The sequence below is a fragment of the Cryptomeria japonica genome, chromosome 3 (genome assembly GCF_030272615.1).
Source record: "Cryptomeria japonica chromosome 3, Sugi_1.0, whole genome shotgun sequence".
Classification (NCBI taxonomy): domain Eukaryota; kingdom Viridiplantae; phylum Streptophyta; class Pinopsida; order Cupressales; family Cupressaceae; genus Cryptomeria; species Cryptomeria japonica.
Window position 1 is genome coordinate 123,023,977 of NC_081407.1, and position 27,645 is coordinate 123,051,621.

Below are 27,645 nucleotides of genomic sequence, written 5' to 3' on the forward strand. Positions count from 1 at the left end.
CATTCAAAGGCAACGATTAAGCATAAAAATTTCTTAAAAAAAGGTCTTGTCTGTTTAGATGATCATCTCTAGGGATTCCACCCTTTATGTAAAGGCATAGAGATATTAAAGTGGAGAGTAGTGAATGGAGAAAAGGTTTTGAGTTGAAAAGATATGAGCATGAAAATGCAGATCTAAAAGAGGTATATGCAGATTTGAAGGAGAAAATAAAGATACAAGAAATATAAGAAGATCATTCAAGAAGAAGAAAATAGGAAGTGGAGCAATGAAGATCATGGAGCATATATGAGAGATCTATGATGTATATATATGTGAAAATATACGTTAAATATATGGAAAGAATATACAAGTGCGTGAACATACAATTATATTTATATTTAGTGAGAAGAGGAGAATCGTATTTGTGACCAATTCGCAAACAAACAGATATACTTGGTTTTTTTTGGAGATTTTTGCTTCTTTGGTATTTTTGTTCCAATTCTACTATGTTTCATATATATCATAATTTACATGTTATTCCCTAACCATTGTTTTAACATTGCTTCAACACGATTTTACATTTTTGTCCCCAAGATATATCTTAGTTTCCTGGATATGAATCCTTCATGCTCCTATAGGAATTACTTTCATACTTAATATAACACATATGCATGATGCATGAACAATTTTCATTCTTTTCACGACCTAGATCTTAGAAAAATAACAGCTCAAACATCATGAATATCTTTTCATTAATTGAAGTTCAGAGTAAAACTAATCTGTAAAATTTCATGATCCAAGCTCAATTGCTCATTTGTCAATGCAACTTTCTTCTTGATAGTAAGTTTTGAAACATGGGTGATAAATGAACCCTTCCTAGAACAAGAATTCACTAAGTTGGGTTCTCTTCAACGTTGAACCATCCTTGCTGATGAGATATGCACTGTCTTCAATTTCAGCATGTGGGCAGTTCATCCTGTGCCTGAATGACAGTGTAAGCACAAGAAAATAAAACCAATTGCATGAATCTTGAGGAGCACACCTAATAGAAACCTACATATGACTGAATTTTATCATTAAAGAAGTTTCAAGCAACATAAAGTTACGTACCACATGAAATGTTCATCACAACATACAGAGTTGCAAATTAGTTTAAGACCTGCTCCATTCCTGCTCCATCCATACCCACTAAAAAATGAAGATAATTACAAGTTTAACTGCATGCATCTCTAACTCATTTGATTCCAACTGTTGATATAATAGCTAAATTATATTATTAAACATTCCAGATAAAAGATGCATTAATGATAATATTAAAAGAATACAGCGTTTATCTGGAAAACTGCTTGCCAAAAACCATGTCTCAGGAAACCTGAAATTCTTAACCTAATTCTTACCAAGTTGCTTTAAACATGTTATAGAATTTGTCAAACGCTTTGCTTGTGCAATGCTGACATATCAATAATTCTCTGATGTCAGTCACATCACATGTTGACTTGCTGCACTTGACCTGTATTAGAATTTCACATAAAATAGCAGAGACAGAATCAAGCTGATGTTATTCATAATGCAGAAAAACCGACTACAACATTAATAAAGTATCTTGTGCTTTTGAACCTTTCAATATTTAAGGCCTTAAACTTGTCATAATCAATGTCCAGAAGTAAATGAAATGGTATAAATGGAATTGCTATTGAACCGGACGTAATGAAACAAATTGCACAATAGAGGAAATAAGCTGCAAATATTTAATAATACTTGAAAATAATAAGCCACTTTGAGGGGCAACCTCCTAATCCAATGCAAGAGGCATACCTCCAATAGTCTTCAGTAAGAACACAAAACTCAATATCATGATAATAAACTAGCCACTAGCTCCTATATAAACCCTACCTATGCCTTAGATGTCACCCAAACTTACCTAAATATGACATCTAGGACAACGTAAATATCTAAATAAAAATATAACAATGATCATATAACTACTCATAACCATATGCACACTATAGCTCAATTGATATTTATTGTGAATTCGAAATGTACCAAGCTTACGCAAATATTCAGAAGGAAAAGATATAAGAATATCTTCAATGCATTTATCTCTTATTTCAAATTTTAAAGTAAACAAATCAAAAAAATTTGAAAATATTTCTGGCTCAAAAAAAGTTACAGGTAGATCTACATGATAACAGGCACAATCTTTTAGCAGGACCAAAGCAGACAAATAAACACTTCCAAATGTTCATCTAATATATTTATGAAATTGAATTTTTAGAAGTAGATCCACATAGAGTGAGAATCTACATTTTTGTTTAGTAAAGTTCTGATTTTTCAATTCCTCGGAAGGCCTTAATAAAAAGCAAGAATGTCTTTGTGTGACCCTACAAATATTTCAGAACATGCAAATACTGGAATATGCAGGAGTAATGAAAAAGATATAAAGAATCAAACTTTCCAAAGGTTTTTTTGGCCATCTGTTCTAACCATGAATAGGTTTTTTTAGTCATAGTCTTGGGACTTGTAGTTTAAAAAAACAAAAGCAACGAGCCAATTTTCAGCTCAGACATAGACTCTCTGGGAAAACTCACACAAAACTCTTAAAATTAAAATCATTGAAAAGGCAAATTTAAGGGAAGAAAACTTATTAAATATCATTTCATATCAAATCAACTTCAAATATAAATTAAAAACAACCAAGTAGATCTATCATACACATGTATACACAAAAAAAAGAAGTAAAATTTGTCATATTAAAGGAACATTGCAAACATGAAAACCGATTAAAGTTGGTTTGATATACTTAAAATGGTTTTCTTGTATACAAAAAACGAATTCAGAAATCGATATAGATGGCATCAGAAAAAAACTTCACGGTGAAGCTAAAACTAAAGTTCAAAGGAGCCACTCACAGCATTTGAAAACCAATACAAAAAGAGTTGGTTTTTTATACTTAAAATGGTTTCTTGTACACAAAAAATGAATTCAGAAATCCATATAGATGGCATGAGCAAAAAAATTCACAGTACGAACATTCAAAGGAGCCGCTGCTCACAACATTTGATAAAATACATTGGAAATTTAAAAATGTTGATGCTTTGTGTACATCAAAGAAGCAACTACAACAATTCTATCCCCAAAAAAAGATAGCGAAAACATCCAGGACAACTTCATTGTTTCTAGATGGCTGGGCTTCCCACCCCCATTGCATGGTCCTCTATAAATGCAGGGTTGTCATCCTTGGGATATTATTCATCTGCTTTTACAATCTTCTTATTGTAGAGACACAGATTGCAATGCACAAATGTAAAGTCATTCAACCTTTGCATTGACACGTGCAATATTTAGAGTGTATTCAAGCATGCTAAAATTGTGCTCACAATCCAAAGTTTTCAATGTTGGCTTAACACTTGGATGGCAAATCTCTAGAAATTGACCACTTTAGTGCTAAAATTTTCCTACTGTATAACAATAAGATAAAATTAAAACGTTTAAGATTCACAAATACTAAAAATTCAATATAAGCTATACATAATATTGAAATGGTAATTGATTGATTAAACAAAGGAGATGCAAAGCTCCATTTAAAGCAATTACAAAGACGATGTTTCTAAACAGAACAATCATTAACTAAAACAAGAAATAGAAACTAACTAAACTTACTAAAGTACATAAAGTGACCATTAAATAAGAAATATTCTAATATTACTCTAATACCATCCCTTAATGGTCATTCTATCGACTACACCAAGTTGCCCCCTAAATTTTACAAACTTCAATTACTACAACTGAACCGATCCATCTTCTACAAGTTGTTGAATGAAGTTGCAATGAAGCTCAACATGTTTGCTGCGCTCTGTAATATACCAAAGTAGAGATTCTAGAAAAACAAACCAATCTCTTTCCCAAATAACAATATCAATGGCACTTGCAAATAAGAATGTAAGATGTGCAGTTTTAAATGTTGCTTGTTTGATATATTTATCAGATTGCACAATAAATAGTCCCAAGCAGGTATAACGATCATTAATTCTGGAAATGATAACAACCATACAAACACTACAGAGAACCAGATTAAATCTTAACCTCTTTGCAATCAAAATCGCTTGCTCTTGAATATTATTGCCATCAGCAGATTGTGCGATACATTCAGGTATTAATGCTTAGCATTTTAAGGCGCTAGCATTGATCTCAATTTAGTGAAGATTCACACAAGTGTATTCTGTCAAAAGAACTATCAGACCCAACTCAAACCAAGCACAGAAGAACTGGACTTTAATACTTCCTTAATGAATCGAAATCCTCTTAGAAATGAACAAGCTCGATGAAGATAAAACTCTAGGCCCGACCTGAACTATTCCTTTGATCCCTTTTACTGGCATGATATCTTTTTTGGCTATTTCAAACACAAGTACATCATGCCGAATCATGGCTATTTCAAACACAGGTGCATCATGCCGACTCATGGCTATTTCAAACACAGGTGCATCATGTTGAATCACCTTTATTCACCTGAGAATGTTTTTACGGCTTGTGGAGTACCTGTCTGTTGCCTTAACCTGAGAGTTCAAGGTGATTTTATACACAAATTTGACCAGAGTATCAATCCGCTCCACATACAGAATTATTTCACCCAACCTTAATCTTCAACTGTCAATCATTAGAAATAGAGGGGGGCATTCGATAGAATATTAGAAAGGAGTCGCCGATTATTAAAACGACGACATATACAATATAAGTCACACCCTTATTATTCCGCAAATGATTTGCAAGCAACTTATAATATTAATTCATCAATATTGGAAGAACGGCAAATATCAATAACTTAACAATAATTGCAACTTCATTTATCGGCAAAATGTAACTTTATTTTTCCTCAAGCCATAACTTGGGATAGAGCTAATGAAGATCCCGATCCCACAGGATATTATGGCAGACCTCAACAAAGGTAATATTAATATTCAGAATAAATATTACTTGTTTCCCAAACCACAGATATAAAATAGCTCAAATTGGCAAATATCTTATACCCTTATTACTGCAAACTAAAAATTTGTTTCTAGTGGACACTTTACAAATTTGGCCCAGTTGTGAACTCCGTCACGAATCCACCCCTACGAAGAACTAGGGTTTTGTCCAGCCCTTCTGATCACTGAAGGTTTCCGCTCTCAACAATTAGCTAATGCAAAGCATTAGACAAATTCTTCATAAAAACATCATATCAAAAACATGCCTTCCTTCTTCAATTTAGCCTCCTTATAACTCCAAGAATCATCTAGAACATTAGACTGACTTGGCCGACTAAAATAATAATTATATTTTGGAGAACTTTATTCAATAAAGTGACATAATAATTTATTATTTAATTAAATTAATTAATATTAAGTCATCACTTGAATAATTTATTTGTTTTTTTTTTACAACTTAATGAAAATCAATTTAACTAATTGTCACTTAAAAAACTTACAGACATTACAATCATCCTGGCCCAAATAATGCTTGTCCTCAAGCAATTCTCAATTGCACCACAAGGATCCCAAATCAGCCATATGAAAAACACACTATCACTCTACTGCTCCATGCCGATGCAATCAACATTATGGAAACATGCAACTCTGCCATGTGAAAGTATTATTTCTGTTATGATTATCCACTCTCCTTCCAACACTTATTCGTCATAGCCCCACAACTGCATACTCGTGTTGTAAACTGAAATATCTCTATTTCCATACCTTGAAGAATCAACTGGTAAGGTTGTCCTGGTATTCCCATCATGAATATGCATTGTTGTGATCACCCTTGCTGCTATAGCTGCTAGTTCTTCATCTACCATATCCAAAATGAACTCCAACTCCATCTACTGGAAATCCTGAATGTACCTCCCAAGAGAGTGCAGTCATTGAATTCCTAAGATGACATCAGAATCAATAATCCCAATCACATAAAAATCATCCTTGATGATGTATTCATCAAACTCAATGTTCATCTATGGGATCCTCTTGTTGAAACTCATCTTAAATCCATCAGCCATCATGACATGGAATCTTAGAATATCTTCCAATGGCAATTTAAGAAAAATATCTTTATTATTTATTATTAATGGTCAATAATGTAATTTAGTGTAATTAGCATATTTCTATTTTGGATGTTTGTTTCATTATAGAAACATCGTCAGTGTAATTCTTTAAATGATCGTTTGATCATTTCATTTAATTCATTCAGTTTTTTACGAAAGCACGGTATCAAAGCTAAAATAAAAAAATTGGAATTTTTTCAAAGTTTTCTTGAGATTTTCGAGCATGTTGAATTTTTTTTTTTTGAAAAATGGTGGTGGTGGGGATGGGGGGGGCAATCTTTTCTTCTGTAATTTTTGTGGCCATATTTCTGTTATTCCCCGCTCGCGCAATTTAGTTTTTGCACCTTTCTGTGTTTGATTCGCAGGTTTCTACTTCCTTTCCGGCCCGCGTTCATTCTTCTACAAACCTACGTCGAAATTTCATGCACTTTCTATGCGCGACGCGACGGAAGCCTTGTTTTTCCCCGACTACATTTGTTGTGCGATCTTCTATCTCTGCAATGATTTTTGCGGCTTTTAAATGCGCAACGAGACATTTCCAGCCCACAATATTTTTTCTATGAGACATCTAACCCAACGGGAGCTTCTGTGTGTGATTTTTTTTCTTTTTCGGCAACAGGATTTCGTTTTTAAAATCTCGTGACCTCCTGCATCCATGCTGCTGCTTCTTTTTAGCACGCAACCTACTTCCGACGGCTAGGATTTTTCTTTTAACCCTTTGTGTTCTTTGCTACCTAGAGTTTTAGTTCGACCAAAACATGATTTGCTTTCTGTCGGCTAGGGTTTTTGATAAATCCTCTAACTTTTTTGCCAGAATTAATTTTCAACTGCGGATTCCTTGTGGATTTTTCTCATACTTTTCTGGGTTTATCAAAATCTGTGCATTGGAATTTGTGCCAGCTATACTTTTAGTCTCAAAGTTTGTACCTAAATCTACCTCAGTTTTTGTACTGGATCTGTGCCTTGGATTTCATGTTTTTCAAAAATTAGCTTTCCGCATCTTCAGTGATTCTCATTTTCCATGCCTCAAACAACATGCAAGATGGCGCCTTTGACGAACATAACGTTGGAAGGCAGTCAACAATTTAATGACAAAAATTACAACACATGGAAGCAGTGGATGATGTCGATCTTTGAATATCGTTGCCTCAATGATCTCGTTATGGGTAAAGAGACTCATCCTAACATAGCTGGACAAGATCAGGATAAGTTTGGCACAAAAAACCGAGAAGCGGTCATGCTTATTAAACTCTTGGTTACTAATGATCAGCTGCCACAAGTGCCATCGGGCAAGACAGTTGCAAAGATCTGGACTATTTTGAAGGATCTTCATGAGACAATAAATAAGAGTTGTGTGTTCTTTCTGAAGAACCAGCTATTTTCTATCATGATGGATGAGCGTATTGTTGATTTTTAGTGATCAGATTAGCAGTATAGAATAGAAAATCAGAATGCAAAGTAAATCATACACATAACACACATGTACCCTGGGAAAACCTCCCTCTTGGAGGAAAAACCCAGCAACCAAAGATCTCAGATCTGATTAGATTAGATATAGCACCAGATTACAATTTAACCCTTCTAGGGTACACAACAACTATAGCAAAACTTATCTGAATCTGGAAGACAGGGTGTATATGTAGGTCACTGTCAATCTGAGACAGAATTTGGCAGCCTTGACCTACTTCACAAGCCCTTGAACAAGTTTGGCAGTCCAGGATGGTATTCGTTCAACCTTGAGGATGATTGCCCAGCTTGAGAACTCCAATTCGCTGCCTTAGACAGATTTGCCAGTGCAGATATAATTCGCTTGTATATGCAACAGTTCGCTGACCTTGTTTGTACTTCGCTGATCACAGAAGTAGTTCGTTGATAGGATAGATTCGCTGAGTGAAAATGATATATGTGTGAACAATGAATGTTGACTTGTATATATAGGCGACTTAGCCTTTTGATTCTCCAAGTCGGCTAGCATAAGGAACACGTTTAATTACAAACAAATGCATTAAGGTGGCGCCAACACTGAAATTAGGTCCACACGTTACACAAGACCCCAATATGGGTCAGCATCAACATGATACAGCAAGATATTGATTATAGGACATGACTAAGGCCATGGGCCCATTAGTCATCCAAACGTGCTAGGTGTGCTAGGTCGGCCCTAGAAGCGCTCCGACCTAGCTACATATATCAGCATGTATGTCCTTACAGGAGCATCTAACGAAGATTAAGGACATTCAAGATCAACAGGAAGCAATTGGTCGAAAAATGGAGGTAGAGGATATGGCAGTCATCATCTCGAAGAATCTACCTCAATCCTATGAGCACTTTATAGAAATGCTCAACATCACTGCAACAAATGTTGACTTAAAGTTTCCACAATTGTGCACCAAACTTCTGCAGCAAGATCGTTGGAAACAAGAGTTTGGTAGCAGTGCCACTTCATCCTCCACAGAACAAGCCTTCGCAACCAAATCCATTCACAAGGATAAAGGCAAATCCCAATCATCTCAGCCGAAAGGCCCCAATCAATCTCAAGATAGCTCGAAGAAGAAAGTCCAGTGTAACTACTACCACAAATTTGGTCACTTGATAAAGGATTGTTGAAATCGCTTGACTTCTGAACAGTGGAAGCAAGGAGGGCCTCAGCCTAAGGCCAATGTCACAGAGCACTCAGAGCAAAAAGAATCTGCATTTTACGCTTTCATGGCGAAACATCTTGTAGATCATGTGAACTCTTTTACTTGGTACATTGACTTCGGTGCATCTTGACACTTCACTTATCAGTGTGATTGGTTCATAGACTTCTCACATTTCACTAATTCAATCATTTTTGGAGGAGGTGAAGAGTATACTGTTGTCGGCAAGGGCAACGTTCAGATATAGTCTAGTGGGAGGAATCCCATATTCCTCAATGTATACTACATTCCTAGTACGGAACTAAACCTTCTCTTTGTGAGCCAGATTGAGCAGCAATCTCCTCAACTTGATGTGGTATTCAGTTCACACAAGTGTTCGATTATTGATCGTGCAACTCGCACCACTGTGGTTTTGGCATCGAGGATCATGGTCTATACAAACTTGTGGATACGGGTGATTCTCTAGAGCATGCCTTTGCAGCTAAATCATCTTCTATCAGCAATCTCTAGCATCAACCGTATGGCCACTTGAACATTCACTATCTTGCTCAACTTGTTCGAGAGGATTTAGTTCTTGTCTTACCTGACATTCAGACTCAAAACCACCGAGTTTGCAGAGCTTGTCAAGTTGGGAAGCAACACAGGACACCATTCAAGGATGGTGACTCATGGCGAGCCTACAAGGTACTACAATTGGTTCACACTGATATATGTGGACCAATGAATACGCCTTCTATTACTAGATCCAGGTATTTCTTACTTTTTGTTGATGATTTCAGTCATAAAATGTAGGTGTACTTTCTTAGACTAAAATCAGATGTGTTTACTATTGTCATTTTATGACACCCTTGGTCTATCAGTAAGAACCGATTAGAGATACGATCCATGAACCAGTGCTGCCCCAGTTGATCAAGGAGAAAAGCAGTGGAGTTATGAAGTGTGAAGTGTTGTCTTGTTTGGAGGAAGTCCCTTCCCTTTGCTTCCCTTTTCTTTCATGTCCCCCGGAACTCCGGAATCCCAAGGTTCTGAAGTTCCTTCTCTTGGCCTTCTCTTCTTTTCTTCTCCGGAACTCCAGAACACCGAGGTTCCGAAGTTCCCTCCTTGTCTTCTACCCTTCCCCGGAACTCCGGTACCCCGAGGTTCCGAAGTTCCTTCCTTTTGCTGCCTCTCCTTTCTCCTTCGCGGAACTCCGGAACCCTGAGGTTCCGAAATTCCTTCCTTTCCTTCCCCCTCCTCTTCAGTTCTCTGGAACTCCGAAACCCTAAGGTTCCGAAGTTCCATTTCCTTTCCTTCTTCGAAACCTCGAGGTTCTGAAGTTACTTTCCCTTAGCCCCTTTCTTTTCCCGGAACTCCGGAACCCTGAGGTTCTGAAGTTCCTTCCCTCCTTGCCTTTTCTCTGTTCTCTGGAACTTCGAAACCCCGAGATTCCAAAGTTCCCTTTCCTTACCTTCTTCGAAACTCCGCAACCTCGAGGTTCCGAAGTTCCTTCCTTTGCCTTTTTTCAGTTCCCTAGAACTCCAAAACCCCGAGGTTCCAAAGTTTCTTTGCTAGGTCTCCCCTTTTCCTTTTGCTTAGTTTCTCCTTCCCCTTCCCCGAAACCCCGAGATTCTGAAGTTCCTTCATTGTCTTCCCCACTTCAGGTTCCCAAGTTTCCGAAGTCCTTGGACTTCTTTCCGGCTTGCAACACTTCCAGATGGCATGATCAACACTCAAAACTTTAAATCCTCCGACGACTTTTGTGACTTGTGCGCCTTCTTTTGTGGAGCTACAGGGGTACATTTAATGATTTTGGCAGGATTTCCATCAAGAGAGGTATAGGGCCATGCTCGTTGTGATAACTTATGTCATGTCTGCATCCTCTGACTTTGGAAGGTCAATCAATCCATCCTTCTCAGGGTTGCCTTTTCAGGGTGCGGCTAGGTTGCTTGCATGTACAGAAAGTCAAGTGCATGCACTTCCCTGCACTCTGATACTGGTATTTCCCTAGACACACAAGGGTCATGATCATTCTTGTAACCAATTTTCTATATAAAGGCTGTTAAGCCTCATTGTAAACGGTTCTCTCCCTGCTGGCTTGAACTATTTTATACTCTTTCACTTCTCTTGTATTTATCTTGCATTTATGCAACTGTAAGTTTGGCCATTGGCCTTTGAATGAATTGAAATTACCATTCTTGTCTTCCTTCAACTTATGCATGTTGTGTATGTTTCCTTACCTTCATCATAGGTGTATGTTTTGTGGCTCTTCTCTAATATATGTTGTATTAATTTATTTCTGAGTGTGACTTGTGGGAAATCTTCTCCCCTTTGACATTTAGCAAATTCTAACCTCCATACATGCATTGGGGTATTCAGGCGCTCAGAAATATTTTCATTCTTGGATGGGTATTCGGGCTACAATCAGATTTTAGTCAAAGAATCAAACCAATACAAGACTGCATTTACTACTAAGTGGGGTACCTATGCTTATTGCAAAATGCCCTTTGGGCTTGTTTATCTCACTGGGTAAACAGGAAGAATACAGAAATCGAACAGCAATGCACAATGCAAATACAAAAGAAGTACCAGAATAAGCTTGCCATTAATGTCAAAAGATGTTCATATTATAATCTGTCGTCAACATTCCATGTCATCCAACACCCGGAGGTGGTACAATATATGTCAGCCGAAGGGGTGCGACACAACCGTCGCGACTCCAACTACCTACCCGTCGGCTAACTGACTATCAATAATTATCATTACTAAACTATACATTTTTTCCGATAACATCATCCCCCCCAAAAAAGAAGTCGTCTCCAACGACTAACAACAAAATGGAGACAATGCATATATACACCCAAAACAAAGTCAAGGAGGGGGCTGAGGAAGCGTCCCTGAAGTTGAAGGCTGGGACGTTGGTGTCTAGGCCGCCAGGCGGGCGCGGAGGTCATAAACCTGCTGAGTGCGTGCTGCCACATCCCGCTCCGCCACCAACACCTTCTCTAAAGCCGTCTTCACCATATGCGCAACTTCCAGCAACTCCTTCTCCTTGGTATCCGCGGACTCTGTCATACCGACCAACTGAGTTTGCAACAAACCCCGCTCTGCAGTAACAGCATCCAACTCCTGCTGCACAAGGCTCCGCGCACTCTGCTCCTCCGACAGGCGGATGTCAACCGCAACCTTCTCTGCACGGGCTGTCTCAAGCTGTGCGAACAACTGCGTCCTCTCGGCTGCCCAAGAAGCCTGCTGTCTGGCGAGATCTCTCTCTATCTCTGTACGAGCAGCCTCGCGGACCGCGGACTCATGCTGCGTCTGCCGCAGTGCATAGTAGGCATCCCTGTAAACCTGTTCAATCTGTCGGACGAGAGTAGTCACCCTGGCCTCCACGACGGGCCGAGGCACACTCCAAGCCTCAAGCATTGCATCTGTCTGAATAGCTGGCCACCCCTGTGACTCAAAGCATGCAGCAAAAGCTGTCGAACAGCCTACCCGCATAAACTGGAGGACCTGCTCTAATTCCTCCACAACCTGCTGCAAAGCCCATGTCTGAGCCGTTGCCACCACTCGCCGACCCCTCGTCACCATATCTGCTAAGTAAGCCTCAATGTCCTCCCCATCCTGCCCCGAAGGCTGGGACCCCGATATAGGTGCCCCGAAGGCTGGAACCCCGATATAGGTGCAGGGGGCTCTAGTGGGACCAAAACTGCTGCATCCTGCTAGCACAAAGGTGTCTCCTCTACCCCCGCCTGCTCCTGGATAGCAGGGACGACTTCCCCTATCTCATGCCCTACTGCTGGTACCGGTGTCTCACCCGATGAATCCTCCAAGTCTACCACCTCCGTCAGAGGCTCTCGCCAGGGTGAGAATACAGCAGCTCCTACTGGTGGCATCACCGTCATCTGAAATCGCCGGGTTAGCCAACTCCCCATAGCCTCCACCGATGGATCCGTACTGAACACCTCCGGGCCTCTCTCCACCTCTAAAGTGTGTCTCTCCGGGGGCTCCTCCAACAAAGAGGCAGACACAGTCACTACTGCCTCGGATCCCACAACGTCCAACCGCACCTGCGGCTCTGCGTCGACCACCTCCCTGTGCTCCTCCTCTGCCACTACTTGCTGCGGTGATCCACACGACTCCACCATGCCTTCTGTACGTGCCTCTCTGGCCAGAGGCGGTCCCGCAGGTGGCGCACTAGCCTGCGGAGGTGGTACGATGGAAGGTGATGCCACCTGCTGCATTGGCCCAAGTGCAACGGGTGTGCGGCCCTCCCCAAAAGCTGGAATGGACGTGCCTCCCACTCTCGTGGATGACCTCACAAATGTGCCAAGTGGTAGTGAGGGTGGCGCAAACAAGACTCGCTCCCCCGCGGGCTCCATCCTCCCCTCGTCTGTCGCCCTACTGCTGCTATCCTCCGCCGAATCTTCTTCCTCCGAAGTCTCTTCGCTGCTGGAAGTCTCTCTTCCACTATCAAGTTCGGCCGAGGGGGTCTCTACTATCCTTTTCCGTTTCGCGGAAGAATGACCAATGTCAAGGTGTCTCCAATGCATGATAGGAGGCTCACCGTCTGCCAATGGTCTCTGCGGCTGTATCTCCAATTCTGCCTCCGGTACTACTTCTCGCGTGGCCTCCAGAAACAATCCGATGGCATAGTGGGGCATGTAAAACGTGCGATGCTCCATCATCAAGAACTCGCACATCCGCTCTGATAACAATGTAGCCCAATCATACACAACGCCATTCAGAAGTCCATTCATCAATATGATCTGTGGGAGAGCGATGTCCGATGCCCTACCAGACCCCGTCAACCTACTCTTGATGACGTCCATTATGCACCGCCAATGGCCCTCTGCAACAAAAGACCTACGCATCCCACGGTTTTTCGTGGCATCAACAATGCTCTCCAATTCTGCTGTGGTCAAGTCTCGGGATACTCGTTTAATCCAATATTCTTTTCCCTCCCGCGTCATCTTCTTAGCTTTCAATTCCACTTTCTTGCCATGTACTCCTGGAATGCCAAACACTCTCGTAAAATCTGTCGGTTTGAAGGATACCGTGATATCCTTCCCAAGGTACTCAAAAGTACTAGTCCGTGAATGGCTATCAAAGGTATCAACCATGAATCGTAATGCTCCCTCATACTCACGGATAGCAAACACAGGCATTCGGATGGCCCACTCCACTCCTGCTTTCCGAAGACTCTTCTTCACCAAATCATCATCTGGTGTATCCTGCCACCACTTCCTGCATTCGGACCCATTCAATCCCTCAAAGGTGATATGCTGTGGGGTCAATGCGTTCTTCCCTCGTGCGGCATGCTGCTGTGGTACCTTTCTCTTCTGCCTGGCGTGCATTGTGTTACCGGCTATGCGAACACCCGAAGGAAGAACTCGCGTATCCTTATTCCTATGGCTGCTATCCTGCAACTGTTTTTTCCAATTTCTTTTACCTGCTAACTCCATTAACTTCTTCCTGATACTTACTTCTTGGTTTTGCCGATGCGAAAAAATCCCTTCGGTACAGGCCTAACTACCTCCTGGCAGCTGGGACCGTGCGGTGGCAAGACTTGAACTCCTTCACGACTCAAGCTTCGAACCAATACACTCCCGGCCAATGGTATACAACCATGCAGCCACTGCAATTGCTCACGCCCAACAAATTTGTTCAGCCGGTATCCACCACTTCGGCTGTCCTTGGGTTGTGTACGCGGTGTGGTGAGCCTGCTTTGACCACACGATGAAATGCCTCGTCCGCACGATGCAACGAAAACTCGTTTTATGCTGGCACACCTCCGTTTTTACTTGCGGGTTCTCGTCTGTGAATAAACCCCTTCGACTACATGTTTTCACGGTGTTTTCTTTTTATCCCTCGCGCTGCTTGGCGTTTTGTTCCTTCGGTGATGTTCCCTTCCTTCGGTTTGTGCGGCGTTTTTATTTTTCTTTTTCGGCCTTCGGTGGTGTTCCTTCCCTGGCGTCGCGTGGTGTTTCCTTTCCCTGCGGTAGTGTCTCCTTCGTGCGATGTGCGGCATGGCGTTTTATCTCCTTTTAAGCGACCTTCGGTGGTGTGGCGTTTTATCTTTCCGCGGGCTTCGGTGGCTTCCACCGCACGGTGGCTTCCACCGTCGGTGGTCCCACCGCATGGTGGTGCCACCGTCAGTGGTTCCACTGCACGGTGGTCCCACCCATCAATGGTGCCACCGTCGGTGGTTCCACCGCACGGTGGTGCCACCTGCGGTGTCCACCGTACGGTGGCCTTTTTTTTTTTTTTTTTTTTCTTCTACATATATATTTTTTTCAATTTTCTTTTATATATATTTTTTCGAATTTTCTAATTTTTAGCCGCGGCTGTCTTACTGGGGTTCCCTCCGTTCGTGATAGACCTTCAGTTTGGACCCGTTGACTGCGTCTGGTATCTCCTTCCCGTCCAGCGTCCATAACTTTATCGCCCCGTTCGTGTTGACCTCACGTATCCGAAAGGGCCCTAACCATCGGACTTTGAATTTCCCCGGTTTAATTTCGTTTCGTCCATTATATTTCAAGACTAACTGCCCCGAGGTGAACCTCGCCCGCCGAATGTGTTGGTCGTGCCAATGTTTCCTTCATTGCTGGGCCACGTCTGTCACCCATTGTGCCATCAGCCTTCGTTCATCGAGTTTGTTTAGGGCATACAGGCGCTCCCTCAGGCTCTCCATATCGCCAAGTTTATTCTCAATAGCAATTCGGAGACTCAGCACCATGAACTCCATCGGTACTACCGCTTCCTGTCCGTACATTAATTGAAATGGTGTCTGGCCCGTCGTTACTTTGTAGGTGGTGCGGTATGCCCATAACACCGACGGTAGTCGCTCCTCCCAATCTTCCTTTTCTACCCCGCACGACTTATAGATGACCAAAACCAGAATCTTGTTGGTCGCCTCCGCCTGACCATTGGCCCTCGGATAATACGAACTGGACAAGGAGTGAAAAATTTTGAATTCCGTCGTGAGGAGTCTCACCACATGGTTCACAAAATGGCCTCCTCTGTCACTGGTTACCTGGAGCCGAATTCCATATCTCGTGATAATTTGTTCATAAATAAATCTGGCTGTACTCACAGCGGTGTTATTAGGTAGGGCCCGTGCTTCGACCCATTTTGTCAAGTATTCCGTAGCTACCACGATGTATGTACATCGCCGCGGTCTGCTGACTTTTAAAGGCCCCACAAAATCAAGCCCCCAACGTTCGAATAACTCCTGTGCCGCTGAAGGGTTTAATGGCATGAAGTCTCGTTTTAGTGGTTTTCCGGCCCTCTGGCATGTATCACAGCTTCCGACCCATTCTCTGGTGTCGCTGTGTAGCGTAGGCCACCATAGTCCGGCTAACAGTACTTTCCTGGCCGTCGTGTCCGACCCCATATGACCTCCTGCGGGTCCTTCGTGTGCTTCCTTCAAAATCCCCGGTATCTCTTCCTCCATCACGCATCGGCGGAGTACTTGATATGTCCCCATTTTGTAAAGGAGTCCATTGATCAGTTGGAACGTTCGGCTCCTTAGGACCAATTTGCGTCGTTCCCCTGGTGGCATGTCCCGAGGGAACTGGGACGTCGATAGGTACTCGCCAATATGAGTGTACCGGGATGGTAAAACCGCAATCCGGAATAAGTGCGCATCCGGGAACTCATCATTCACCCCTTCCGCTCGTTCTCCCGACTCGATTCGTGACAGTTGGTCAGCGATCACATGGCTCTTCCCTGGCCGTACTATAATGTTGAATGTGAATTCTTGCAGTAATAACAACCACCGACTCACCCGTCCTTGAATAATAGGTTTATTCACTAAGTACATCAAAGCTTGGTGGTCTACATAGAAGGTGAAGGGTGTCGCCAACAAATAATGCCGGAACTTCTGTACTGCATAAACCATGCCGAGCGCTTCCCGTTCAGTTGTACTGTAATTCTTCTCAGCTTTCGAGAGTAGTCTACTAGCGAAGTAGACCGGGTGATCCAACCCATGATCCCCAACTTGTGCTAATGTTGCACCTATTGCATAGTTGGAGGCGTCGACATGCACATGAAATTCTCTGTCCCAGTTTGGGTAGGCCAATATTGGTGCCGCCAACAGTCGTGATTTCAATTCTTCGAAGGATTCCGACTGCGCCGTTCCCCATACGTACGGTTCCCCTTTTCTTGTGAGGTTATCCAGGGGGTAAGATATCTAGGAGAAATTTTTTATAAACCTTCGGTAATATCCGATGTGTCCCAAAAAAGATTTTACCCCTGAGACATCCTGTGGGGGTTCCATCTCCACAATCACCCAAACTTTATCCGGGTCTGTTTTAAGTCCCACTTTACACACTATGTGTCCCAGTAGTCTACCCTGAGGTACCATGAATCTGCATTTCTTAGGGTTCAGTGCGAGTCGTGCCCTCCGGCACCTGTCCATACATTCTCTCAGTGCCTTCAGATGCGTCTCCTCCCCGCTATAGATGGACCAATCATCTAGGAACGCCTTGAAGTTACCCACGGACATCTTATCAAAAATGTGGAGAATTATTCGTTGGAACGTTGCCGGAGCATTGCAGAGACCGAAGGGCATCCGGTTGTAAGCATATACTCCGTCCTCCACCACAAATGTCGTCTTCAGTGTATCTTCCTCCGCTATTGATATCTGATTATAGCCGGAAAATCCATCCATAAATGAATAGATTTCATGGACGGCCACCTCTTCAAGAATAGAGTCCGTGAACGGTATGGGAAATGGATCTTTGATGGTAACTGCATTGAGTCGCCGGAAGTCCACGCAAATCCGGATCTCGTTACCATCCTTTTTGAGGGATATTACGATGGGGGATACCCATTCGCTATTCTGCACCCTAAAAATAATCTTGGCCTCGAGCATTCGTTCAATCTCTTTTTGTACTTTTGCAGCATAGTTTTTATTCATCCTGTACGGTCGCTGCCGTACTAGTACTGCGCCTGGTACCAACAGAATACGATGAACACATAACTCCGGTGGGACTCCCTTCAAATCCTTATAAGTCCATGCGAATACATCTTTGTACTCGGTGAAAATCTTGAATGCGGCCGTTTTCAGCACTGGGTTCCAATCATCTCCTACCAGAATGATTTTCTTATCCGTCTCTGTACCTAGATTCAAAGGTTTCAGCATCGGTTCTTCATACTTCATGGCCTCCTTGTTTCTAAATTGATGTGCGGGTACGGTGTCCATTGTAGCTTCTCCTTCCTTATACTCCCCGTATTCTGGAGGATATTGATATGGCTCCTCTCCTTCTCCTTCGACGCTTAATACGTTACAGGAGGGTGAGAACATCTCATAGTCCTCCTACTGCCAGTGGAACAATCCATTTAGTGAATCTGTGTCATCCTCCGAACAGCAACCTCCGATTTTAAATATGCCTTCGGCATTTGGGTCCATCCCCTCTCTCCCTTCGTCTCGTGGGTCATTTTCCCTCTCGGATTCAGATCCCGAGGAAGAGGCAAGTTCCTCGCTCACCAACTGCGTCCGGAGATCAATAGTGAATTTCTTGCCTCCGATCTCCATCGAGAGTGTATTTCGTTTCCAGTTGTGGTTTCCTTTCGCTGCCACCAACCATCCTCTTCCAAGTATGGCGTCGTACCCTTTCTGTTTCAATGGAATGACCACGAAGTCTAGTACAAAAGGTTATGCACCCACATTGACTTGCTGTGCCATCAACATGCCGAGGGGTTTAATCCCGTGCTGGTCTGCACCTAGTAGATTAAACTTAGGTGGCCATAGAGTGGGCTTTCCTAGCTTTTTCCATGTGTCCTCCGGAAGGACATTTACTCCGGAACCGCCGTCTACTATAGTATCCGTCAGGATGGTGCCCAGGATGCCCATCTCCACCACGGCTGGGTGTCGGCCATTGTTGATGGTAAGTACAACTGGATTTGTTGCCGAGCTTCCTAGTATGGGAGCGTCCATGTCTCTCGGTTTGGGTTTATCAACCTTTGTGCCCAACAGCACTGTCCCCAATTGCGGTATGGTGTGTAGGAGGTCTTCCAGTTTCACAGGTACCTCCATTTGGAGCATCTGCCGTACAATGTTCCTCTCCGCGTCTGTGCAGTAGGGTCCAGATGAGTCGTGTGTCTCTCCCCATTGGGCTTTCATGGCCCTTTCTATTTCCTCCCTTGCCTCCGTCATTCTCTGCTTCTCCGTGCGGGGATGGGGGTATCGGGCTTCCTTTGCCTGCCCTCGGGTAAGAGCAAGGATGGCTTCTTTACCCCGTGTGTTGCCTTCGATATCAATCAGATTGGCCCCTATGCCAGACTTCAGACAATCGGCATCTTCATGGTCACCGGGGCCACACCACCGACATAGCTTTTGAGCGGTGTCATTGTTATTACACTCTCGTGCGTAATGACCCCATTGATTGCAAGCCCTACATTGAATCATCGGGCGTCCCTTCGCATCGTATTGGACCCTGTTTCTGGTGGAATTATTATTATTCCCCCGTCCGCCTCGTCGGTTTCCTCGGTAGCCTCCGGAAGATGCATTATTGTTTGAATCCGATGTGGAGGGCTGCTCATGTGCAAAGAGCACTTGCTGGTTACGTGCCTTCAGATTGTATGGGCATTCCTTCGTAGAATGTCCCATGATCTGGCAGATGTCACAGAATGCCTTCTTGGGACAGGCACCCTTTGCGTGGCCGCTCTCCTTACAATCCGTGCACCACAGTTCATCCTTGCTTGTGGTCCCCTTCATTGTCTTAAACTCTTTTAACATCCGTTCCATATCCTTCTGAAGGGCCGTGACTTTCTTCTTTGGCTTCTCATCACTGCTACTCTCTTCTTCCGACGTATCATATTCAGAGGATGACGAAGATCTATTCTTCTTCTTTTTGGCCGTCTTATTTTCACTTTCCAAGTCCATGGCCCGGTTGTATGCATCCTCGTAGGATGTCGGAGGCACAATTTTCATCTTTCGTCGTAGCTTAGGGTTCAGACCCTCGACAAACCACCGCTTCTTTAAGCCATCAGCCGGTTGGCTTTCCATCTTTCCGACTAATTCCTTCAGCCGGCGGCCATATGCCCGTACGGTCTCCTTCTTTCCTTGCTTTGTTCCATAGATTTCGGAGACTATCTCATTATCATCTCGGAGAAGCCGAAATTCCTTCTCGAATGCTTTCTTCAATTCATCCCATGTAGTTACCCCGGTTTTATCCAAGTCTGAATACCAGTCAATAGCCACTCCTCTCAGTGTGGCGGGGAACTGTTTCATCCATTCATCCTAGTCAGTCACCCCGTTGGCTGTCCAGATGGTTTCGCAGGTACGGCAATGTCATGCGGGATCATCTTTGCTATCCCCGTTGAATTTGGGCAACTTCTGTTTGGTCGCCATTGATGGAAGTCGTCCACTTGGAGGTGGTTGTGGCTGTGTCTGCCCTCCGGCGCTGCTCCCTCCGATGCCGTTGATGTCTCTTGTGGTGGTGACCAAAGGTACGGTGTTCTACCTTGAACCTACCGTGCGGTTAGCTTCCCCTTCGCCGTCACCCGTGCCCGGCTCCCTTCAGTGATCCTCCCTTTGTGGCGTGAGAGCGACTACCGTGCGGTTAGCTTCCCCTTCGCCGTCACTCGTGCCCGGCTCCCTTCGGTGATCCTCCCTTTGTGGCGTGAGAGCGACTACCGTGCGGTTAGCTCCCCCTTCGCCGTCACTCGTGGCCGGCTCCCTTCGGTGATCCTCCCTCTGTGGCGTGAGAGATAAGTTTTTGAACCGATCTCGAGTCTCTTCAACTAGTTCTCTCCGTAACCTAGTTTCCTCCAGAAACTCTTCGAGGCTTCTCGCTCTACAGTAGTCTGGCGACGCGTAGAAATTCCCCTCGGCTTCTGCACCTTCCGTGACACCTCCTTGGTTCCCTTCGGGCAACCCTTCGGCAGGTCGTCCTTCGGCAAGTTGCCTCAGCCTCCGTCTACGTTCTACACGTTGTTCCAGAATCAAAGCCTTCTGCGCAGCCTCCCACTCGTCGGTTTCTAATTTCTTATTTCTGTCTTTATTCAATAAATTGGGCATTAATTGTGGTACAATTTCATGTTTCACAACACATAAACCAAAACACAACACATCTTTATTAATTCATTCTTTTGTATACAATCAACATAATTCTTCTGCTTCTAACAGTGTTCTTTATTTCTCTCCCTTCACAATTTAAGGATTATTTGTCCTTCGTCGGTCTTCCCTACGTCCGTCATCCTGGCGCTCATGAAATTCTCGTAAGATTTGCTGTCGTCGGTTCTCACGATAGGTGTCTTCTCTGCGGTTTTGAAGAGCCAAAAATGCTTGAGCCAGAAGGTTAGGCAAATTGCTCATTAACCGATTCACCGCCGGGCTTACACCAAGCCCGCTCCACACAGCATCCTCTGGAACAGCCTCAATGGTGGCTTCCCTCTGTACGTGTGTTTCGATGGCCGCTTGAAGGATGCAAGAGAAATCTTTTGTGAGTGCACGTTCTCCTTCGAACAGTTCTTGGTGATCCTCATCAGGTTTACTGCTCGTCCCCTCGGGCAATGGTTGTCCCATTATCCCTGTGCCATGTAGTATATTCCCGTCCCTCCCGAAATAATTTCGGCAACGGCGCCAAATGTTTACCTCACTGGGTAAACAGGAAGAATACAGAAATCGAACAGCAATGCACAATACAAATACAAAAGAAGTACCAGAATAAGCTTGCCATTAATGTCAAAAGATGTTCATATTATAATCTGTCGTCAACATTCCATGTCATCCAACACCCGGAGGTGGTACAATATATGTCAGCCGAAGGGGTGCGACACAACCGTCACGACTCCAATTACCTACCCGTCGGCTAACTGACTATCAATAATTATCATTACTAAACTATACATTTTTTCCGATAACAGGGCTAACCAATGCAGGTGCCACGTTTCAAAGAGCAATGGACATGGCTTTCAAGGGTGTATTAGCAAAATTTGTGCTTATATATCTTGAAGACATAACTGTTTATTCAAAGCATGCAGCTGACCATCTTGGTCATCTTGAGCAGGTGTTCATGAAATGCAGGGAGTATGGTGTGTCCTTGAACCCTAGCAAGTGTGTATTTGCTACTGATCAATGAAGGTTGCTATGACACATTGTATCCAAGGAGGGCTTGACCATTGATCCGAAGCGAGTGGAGGCTATTCTTTCTCTTCCACTCCCCAGTCACAAGAAAGGATTGCAAAGTTTCCTTGGTAGGATCAACTTTGTGGGGAGGTTCATTCCCAACCTTGCCACCATGGTAAAACCCCTCACTTCCATGTTGAAGAAAAACTTGGCTTTCAGTTGGACGAAAGAGGGGAGGGTGGGTTTTGAAGAGATCAAACAAGCAATTGTTCAGGCCCCTACCCTTGTCAATCCTAACTATGAAAGGGATTTTATCCTCTATACCTTCGGAGGAGAATCCAGCATCTCAGCTGTCCTAGCACAGCTTAAAGATGATAATTTATGGAAACCCATTGCTTTCTTTACTGAGGGGCTAAAGGACTATGAGCTTAAGTATAGCTATGTAGAGAAACAGGTCCTCACTGTTGTAAGGGCATTAAAAAAGTTCAGGCATATGTTGTCTAACAATAGGATCCAGCTCTTAGTTCCACATGCAAGTGTCAGGTTGCAGTCATTTCCCTATGTCTTAGTGAATGGCACTCTTTTTCGAAAAGACTCCAATTGAGTCTTACTAAGATGTATCGAGCAAAACCAAGTCAGCAGATTGTTAGAGGAATTTCATGATGGCTCTTCAGGGGGCCACTTCTCTGCAAGGACTATGGCTATCAACATAATGAGGGTTGGTTATTACTGGTCGTCCTTATCCAATGACTCACATAGATGGGTGAAGAATTGCAAGAAATGTGCTCTCTTCTCTGGAAAGCAAAGAGTACCTGCCCTACCTCTTCACCCCATCCAAGCAGATCAACCATTCGCCCAATGGGGTTTAGACTTCATTGGCATGATAAATCCACCTTCTAGTGCTGACCACAAGTGGTTGGCCGCAACAGATTATTTCACTATGTGGACAGAGGCAGTCGCATTGAGGGATGCCATTGAGGCCTCAGTGTTGGAATTCCTTGATGGAATTGTGACAAGATTCGGTGTCCCCTCCACCATCATATCAGACAATGCCAAGGCATTTGTTGGAACCCAAATCAGTTCTTGGGTAGTTAAGCATGGTTTATACTTGAAGACGTCATCCAACTATTACCCTCAAGGTAATGGCTTAGTTGAATCTTCCAACAAGAACCTCATCAGGATAATTAAAAGGACGATTGAAGACAATCAAAGGACATGGCATACTAAGTTGACGACAGCCTTATGGGCTGACAGGATCACACCCAAGAGGGCGATCGGTAACTCCCCTTTCATGCTAGTACATGGGAAGGAAGCAAGACTCCCAACTTCCCTAGAGTTACCCTCTCTTGAACTAGCACATCAGCTGGAATTGAGAGAGAATGATGCCATGACAATAGGGTTGGCTGAGCTGATGGAGCTGGAGGAGGTTAGAAGTTAGGCTATGCATACACTTGAGACTCATCAAGAGCAGGTCAAGAAAGCTTTCAACAAAAAGGCTACTAATAGGGTCTTCAAAAAGGGAGATCTAGTTCTAAAGTGGGATGCAGACAGAGCCAAAGCTGGGTGACACTCCAAATTTGATGCTATTTGGAGTGGTCCATATGTCATCACTAGTTGCAAGGAGGCCAATGCATTTCATCTCTCCAGGCTTGATGGCGAAGTTCTTCCAATCCCAGTGAATGGGATTCATCTCAAGCCCTGCTTCTAAAGAGGGTGTTGATGACTATGTAAATATTAGACTACAAGTTGTTTTGCTTTCATAAGTGCTTGTGCACCTGCCGCATTCTCCTTAAAAGGGTGTGCGCTCTAGTTTCCAGTTTTCCTCCAAGTGATGGCGCACACATGTTTTGGATCTTTTCAATGACTCAGTGCCCAATGGATGCTCAAGGCTTCTGCACTTCATGCTTAGCAAGCAAATATCCCGCAGAAATTGCCAAAAATGTTGTCATTTTATGACACCCTTGAGGCGATCAGAGATACGATCCATGGACCAGCGCTGCCCCAGTTGATCAAGGAGAAAAGCAGTGGAGTTATGAAGTGTGAACTGTTGCCTTGTTTGGAGGAAGTCCCTTCCCTTTGCTTCCCTTTTCTTTCATGTCCCCCGAAACTTCGGAACCCCTTCTCTTTGCCTTCTCTTCTTTTCTTCTCTGGAACCCTGAGGTTTCGAAGTTCCCTCCTTGTCTTCTTCCCATCCCTCTACTCTCCACAACTCCGAAACCCTGAGGTTCCTTTTCCTTGCCTTCTTCGAAACCCCGAGGTCCCGAAGTTCCTTCCTTAGCCTTTTTTCAGTTCCCCGGAACTCCGAAACCCTGAGGTTCTGAAGTTCCTTTGCTAGGTCTCCTCTTTTCCTTTTGCTTAGTTTCTCGTTCCCCTTCCCTGGAACTCTAGAACCCCCTTCCTTATCTTCCCCACTTCGGGAACCCGAGTTTCTAAAGCCCTTGGACTTCTTTCCGACTTGCAACACTTCTGCATGGCGTGACCAACACTCAAAGCTTTAAATGCTCCGACGACTTTTGTGACTTGTACACCTTCTTTTGTGGAGCTACAGAGGTACATTTAATTATTTTGGCAGGATTTCCATCAAGAGAGGTACAGGGCCATGCTCGTTGTGGTAACTTATGTCATGTATGCATGCTCTGACTTTAAAAGGTCAGCCAATCCACCCTTCTCAGGGTTGCCTTTTCAGGGCATGACTAGGTTGCTTGCATGTACAGAAAGTCAACTGCATGCACTTCCCTGCACTCCCAGACTGACATTTTCCTGCACACACAAGGGTCATGATCACTCTTGTAACCAATTTTCTATATAAAGGCTATTAAGCCTCATTGTAAAGGGTTCTCTCCCTACTGGCTTGAGCTATTCTATACTCTTTCACTTCTCTTGTATTTATCTTGCATTTATGCAACTGTAAGTTTGGCCATAGGCCTTTGAATGAATTGAAATTACCATTATTACCTTCTTTCAACTTATGCATGTTGTGAAGCAGCAGGAAGCGAAAGGGAAGAAAGCTGAAATGAACCAGGAGCAGTGGAATAAGGATATGGAGGAAAAAGTGGAGAAGCTGGAAGCTCAGATTAGTAATCTGGAGGAAGGAAAAACTGCTATGAAAAACTTTTTGGAAATGATTCCGGATATCCTTACCTCTGTGACTAAGAATTTAGAGGAAAATACCAAGTTCCTTGATGGTTCCAGCACCTCCAAACCTGTCGTGGACCTAGATATTGACGAGGATGCTATTGAGACAGGGACAGTGGAAAGTGCTCCTGGTGGTGCGGCAAAAAGAACAAGGGCCAACATGAAAAAGTTGTTGTGGCCTCTTCCAAGGAAATCCCTAAGCTTAGGGATAATATTGAAGATTTGCAAGGGATTAGCAGAAATTTGGCTAATGCCCTAAAAAACATTAAGTAATTTGTTTTCTGTCTTTTTTCTGTTATGGTTGGATGTTGCTGGCTTTGTTGGGCTTTTTGCTGATTTTTGCCCAAAACTGTGCTGGTTTTTTGGCAGTTTGTCTTTTCATGTTTCTTAATGCTATTATCTTTTAAGGACCTTTTGTAAAGGGTTTCGGGATCCCTTCAAAACATGCTTTTCCCGTAATCAAAAACTTATGCATGTTGTGTATGTTTCCTTACCTTCATCATAGGTGTATGTTTTGTGGCTCTTCTCTCATATATGCTGTGTTAATTTATATATGAGTGTGATTTGTGGGAAATCTTCTCCCCTTTGACATTTAGCAAATTCTAACCTCCATACATGCATTGGGGTCACTCATGCAACTGAAGTTTGTGCATCTCTCGGGTATTCTAGTTGATTCTTTGTGCCGTTTCGAGTGGTGAGAGAAACATCTCTTATCTTGGTGCATAACCTCCTTTCATTTTAAGCATTTCTCTCTTCCCTTTTCCTCTGCAAGTTGTTAGGATAGGTTTAAAAGTAAAATTTGAAGTGTTGAGTTGGTTCAACACCTGCACTTGGATTGAGAAGGAAGTCGGCCTTCTCCGGAGACTCAACCCCCTTGCGCAAGGTCCCACACTTCGGGGTTGTTTCCATGTTTCACGAGGTTGTTGAGTTGATAACTCAGCAAGGGTGCAAGCTTTTGTGATAACATTTACTATATTTCCAAAGTTTAAGGCCTTAGTAGAAAAAGAGTCAGGTTGTCCCATAGTCACTCTTAGGTCAGATAATGGGGGGGAGTTTTGTTGTACAGCTTTCTCCAACTTTTGTGATACACACGACATCAAACACCAATTAACCACACCTTACACTCCTCAACAGAACGACATTGTAGAACGTCGCAACCACACTATAACTGAGATGGCTAAGTCAATTTGGAACACAGGAGTGTTCCCAAGAAATTTTGGGCAGTAGTATTCACTGCAATCTATCTCCTTAATCGATATCCCACACAAGCCTGTTAAGGGGAAGACTCCTAAGGAAGCCTGGATTGCTCGAAAACCTAGGATCAGTCATTTGAAAGTCTTTGGCTCTTTAGCATATGTTTGGATTCTGGATGCCAAGCTCTCCAAGTTGGATTCCAAGAATCAAAAACTTATGTTCACAGGGTACAATGGCAACCACAAGGCTTATCGATTGATTGATGTAGACATTGATCATCTCATCTTCAATCGTGATGTTGTCTTTGATGAAAAACGAGGACCATTTCAGCTATCCTCGTCTATGCAGAATTCTGAGGATCAGCCTTTGAAGGCTATTGATTTGGGTGTTCGTCTTCCATTTGATTCACCTGATGGGAGGGACGATGCAGAACACCTAATTTTCCTCTGAATGATGTTGATCTTCCACTTGTTGAACCTATTTCGGATCCTATTCCAATTATTCCTCATGCATTTGATGTTGGTTCTTCTACTCTCCATCCTAATTGATGGGCTAAGACCATAAGTGATCTTCATGCCGATGAGCTCATCATGGGTAGATCATCCAAAAACAAGATCAAGCAGCAAAATACAGTTGACTTTGCTCTCATGGCCAACATTCATAGTATTTTTGAACCCCAAACATATTCTAAGGCTAAAGGGATTCTTGAGTGGGAAAAGGCTATGGAAGCTAACACCATAGTCTTTTGAAGAATAACACTTGGATCCCTTCTGATCTTCCTCCAAGGAAGACGCCCATAAGCTACAAATGTTTGTATAAAGTTAAGTACAAAGCTGATGGAAGCCTTGACAAGTACAAAGCTCGTCTAGTTGCTAGCGGGTTCTCACAAAAGGAAGGCATTGACTATGAGGAGACTTTTGCTCCTGCAACCAAGATGAGCACCATTCGGCTTGTCCTTGCCTTAGCAACTCAATTTGGTTGGCAAGCCCATCAGATGGACATTAAGAGTGCATTCCTCAACGGTGAGTTGCAAGAAGACGTCTACATGACACAGCCTCCAAGGTTCAAGGTTGTTGGAAAATAACATCAGCTCTGCAAACTAGTTACAGCACTTTATGGCCTAAAACAGGCTCCTCGAGCTTGGTACATCAAAATTGACAAGTACCTCAAAGATCATGGATTTCAGAGGAGTCCATCTGATTCTAATTTGTATGTCAAAAACATTGGTAGTGATATTCTTATTCTTGTTGTCTATGTTGATGACCTGATTATCATTGGTAGTTCGGCACTTTTGATCAATCAGATCAAACAGAGTTTGTGTCAGTCCTTTGACATGACAGATTTGGGACTTTTGCAATATTGCTTAGGCGTTGAAGTTTGGCAGACTGAAGGTAGAATCTTCATATCTCAACCAAAGTATGATCGCAGTTTGCTAGACAAGTTTCGCATGCAAGACTGCAAACCTACATCCATACCTATAGAGAAAGAGTTGAAGCTACAGGCAAGTCAAATTCACCTGTGGTGAATGAATCAACATTCAGGCAATTGGTGGGCAATCTCATCTACCTTAC

The 27,645-nt window shown here is 43.3% G+C and overlaps 1 protein-coding gene across 9 annotated transcripts in view; it reads right to left on the bottom strand.

Annotated features, from left to right (window-relative positions):
* Window positions 1-700: 700 nt before the first annotated feature.
* The window catches only part of LOC131038732 (uncharacterized), a 118,352-nt gene continuing 91,407 nt past the window's right edge, over window positions 701-27,645 (bottom strand). For 7 of the 9 annotated variants that reach the window (XM_057971269.2, XM_057971270.2, XM_057971266.2 and 4 more), the window contains 3 exons: window positions 1,377-1,489; window positions 1,090-1,167; window positions 701-961 (listed from right to left, as the gene is read on the bottom strand). In XM_057971269.2, coding sequence (XP_057827252.1) covers window positions 856-961; window positions 1,090-1,167; window positions 1,377-1,489 — 297 coding nt within the window. In that variant the 3' untranslated portion in view covers window positions 701-855. The remainder of the gene's footprint in view (window positions 962-1,089; window positions 1,168-1,376; window positions 1,490-27,645) is intronic. The other 2 variants (XM_057971264.2, XM_057971267.1) reach the window with 1 other exon arrangement.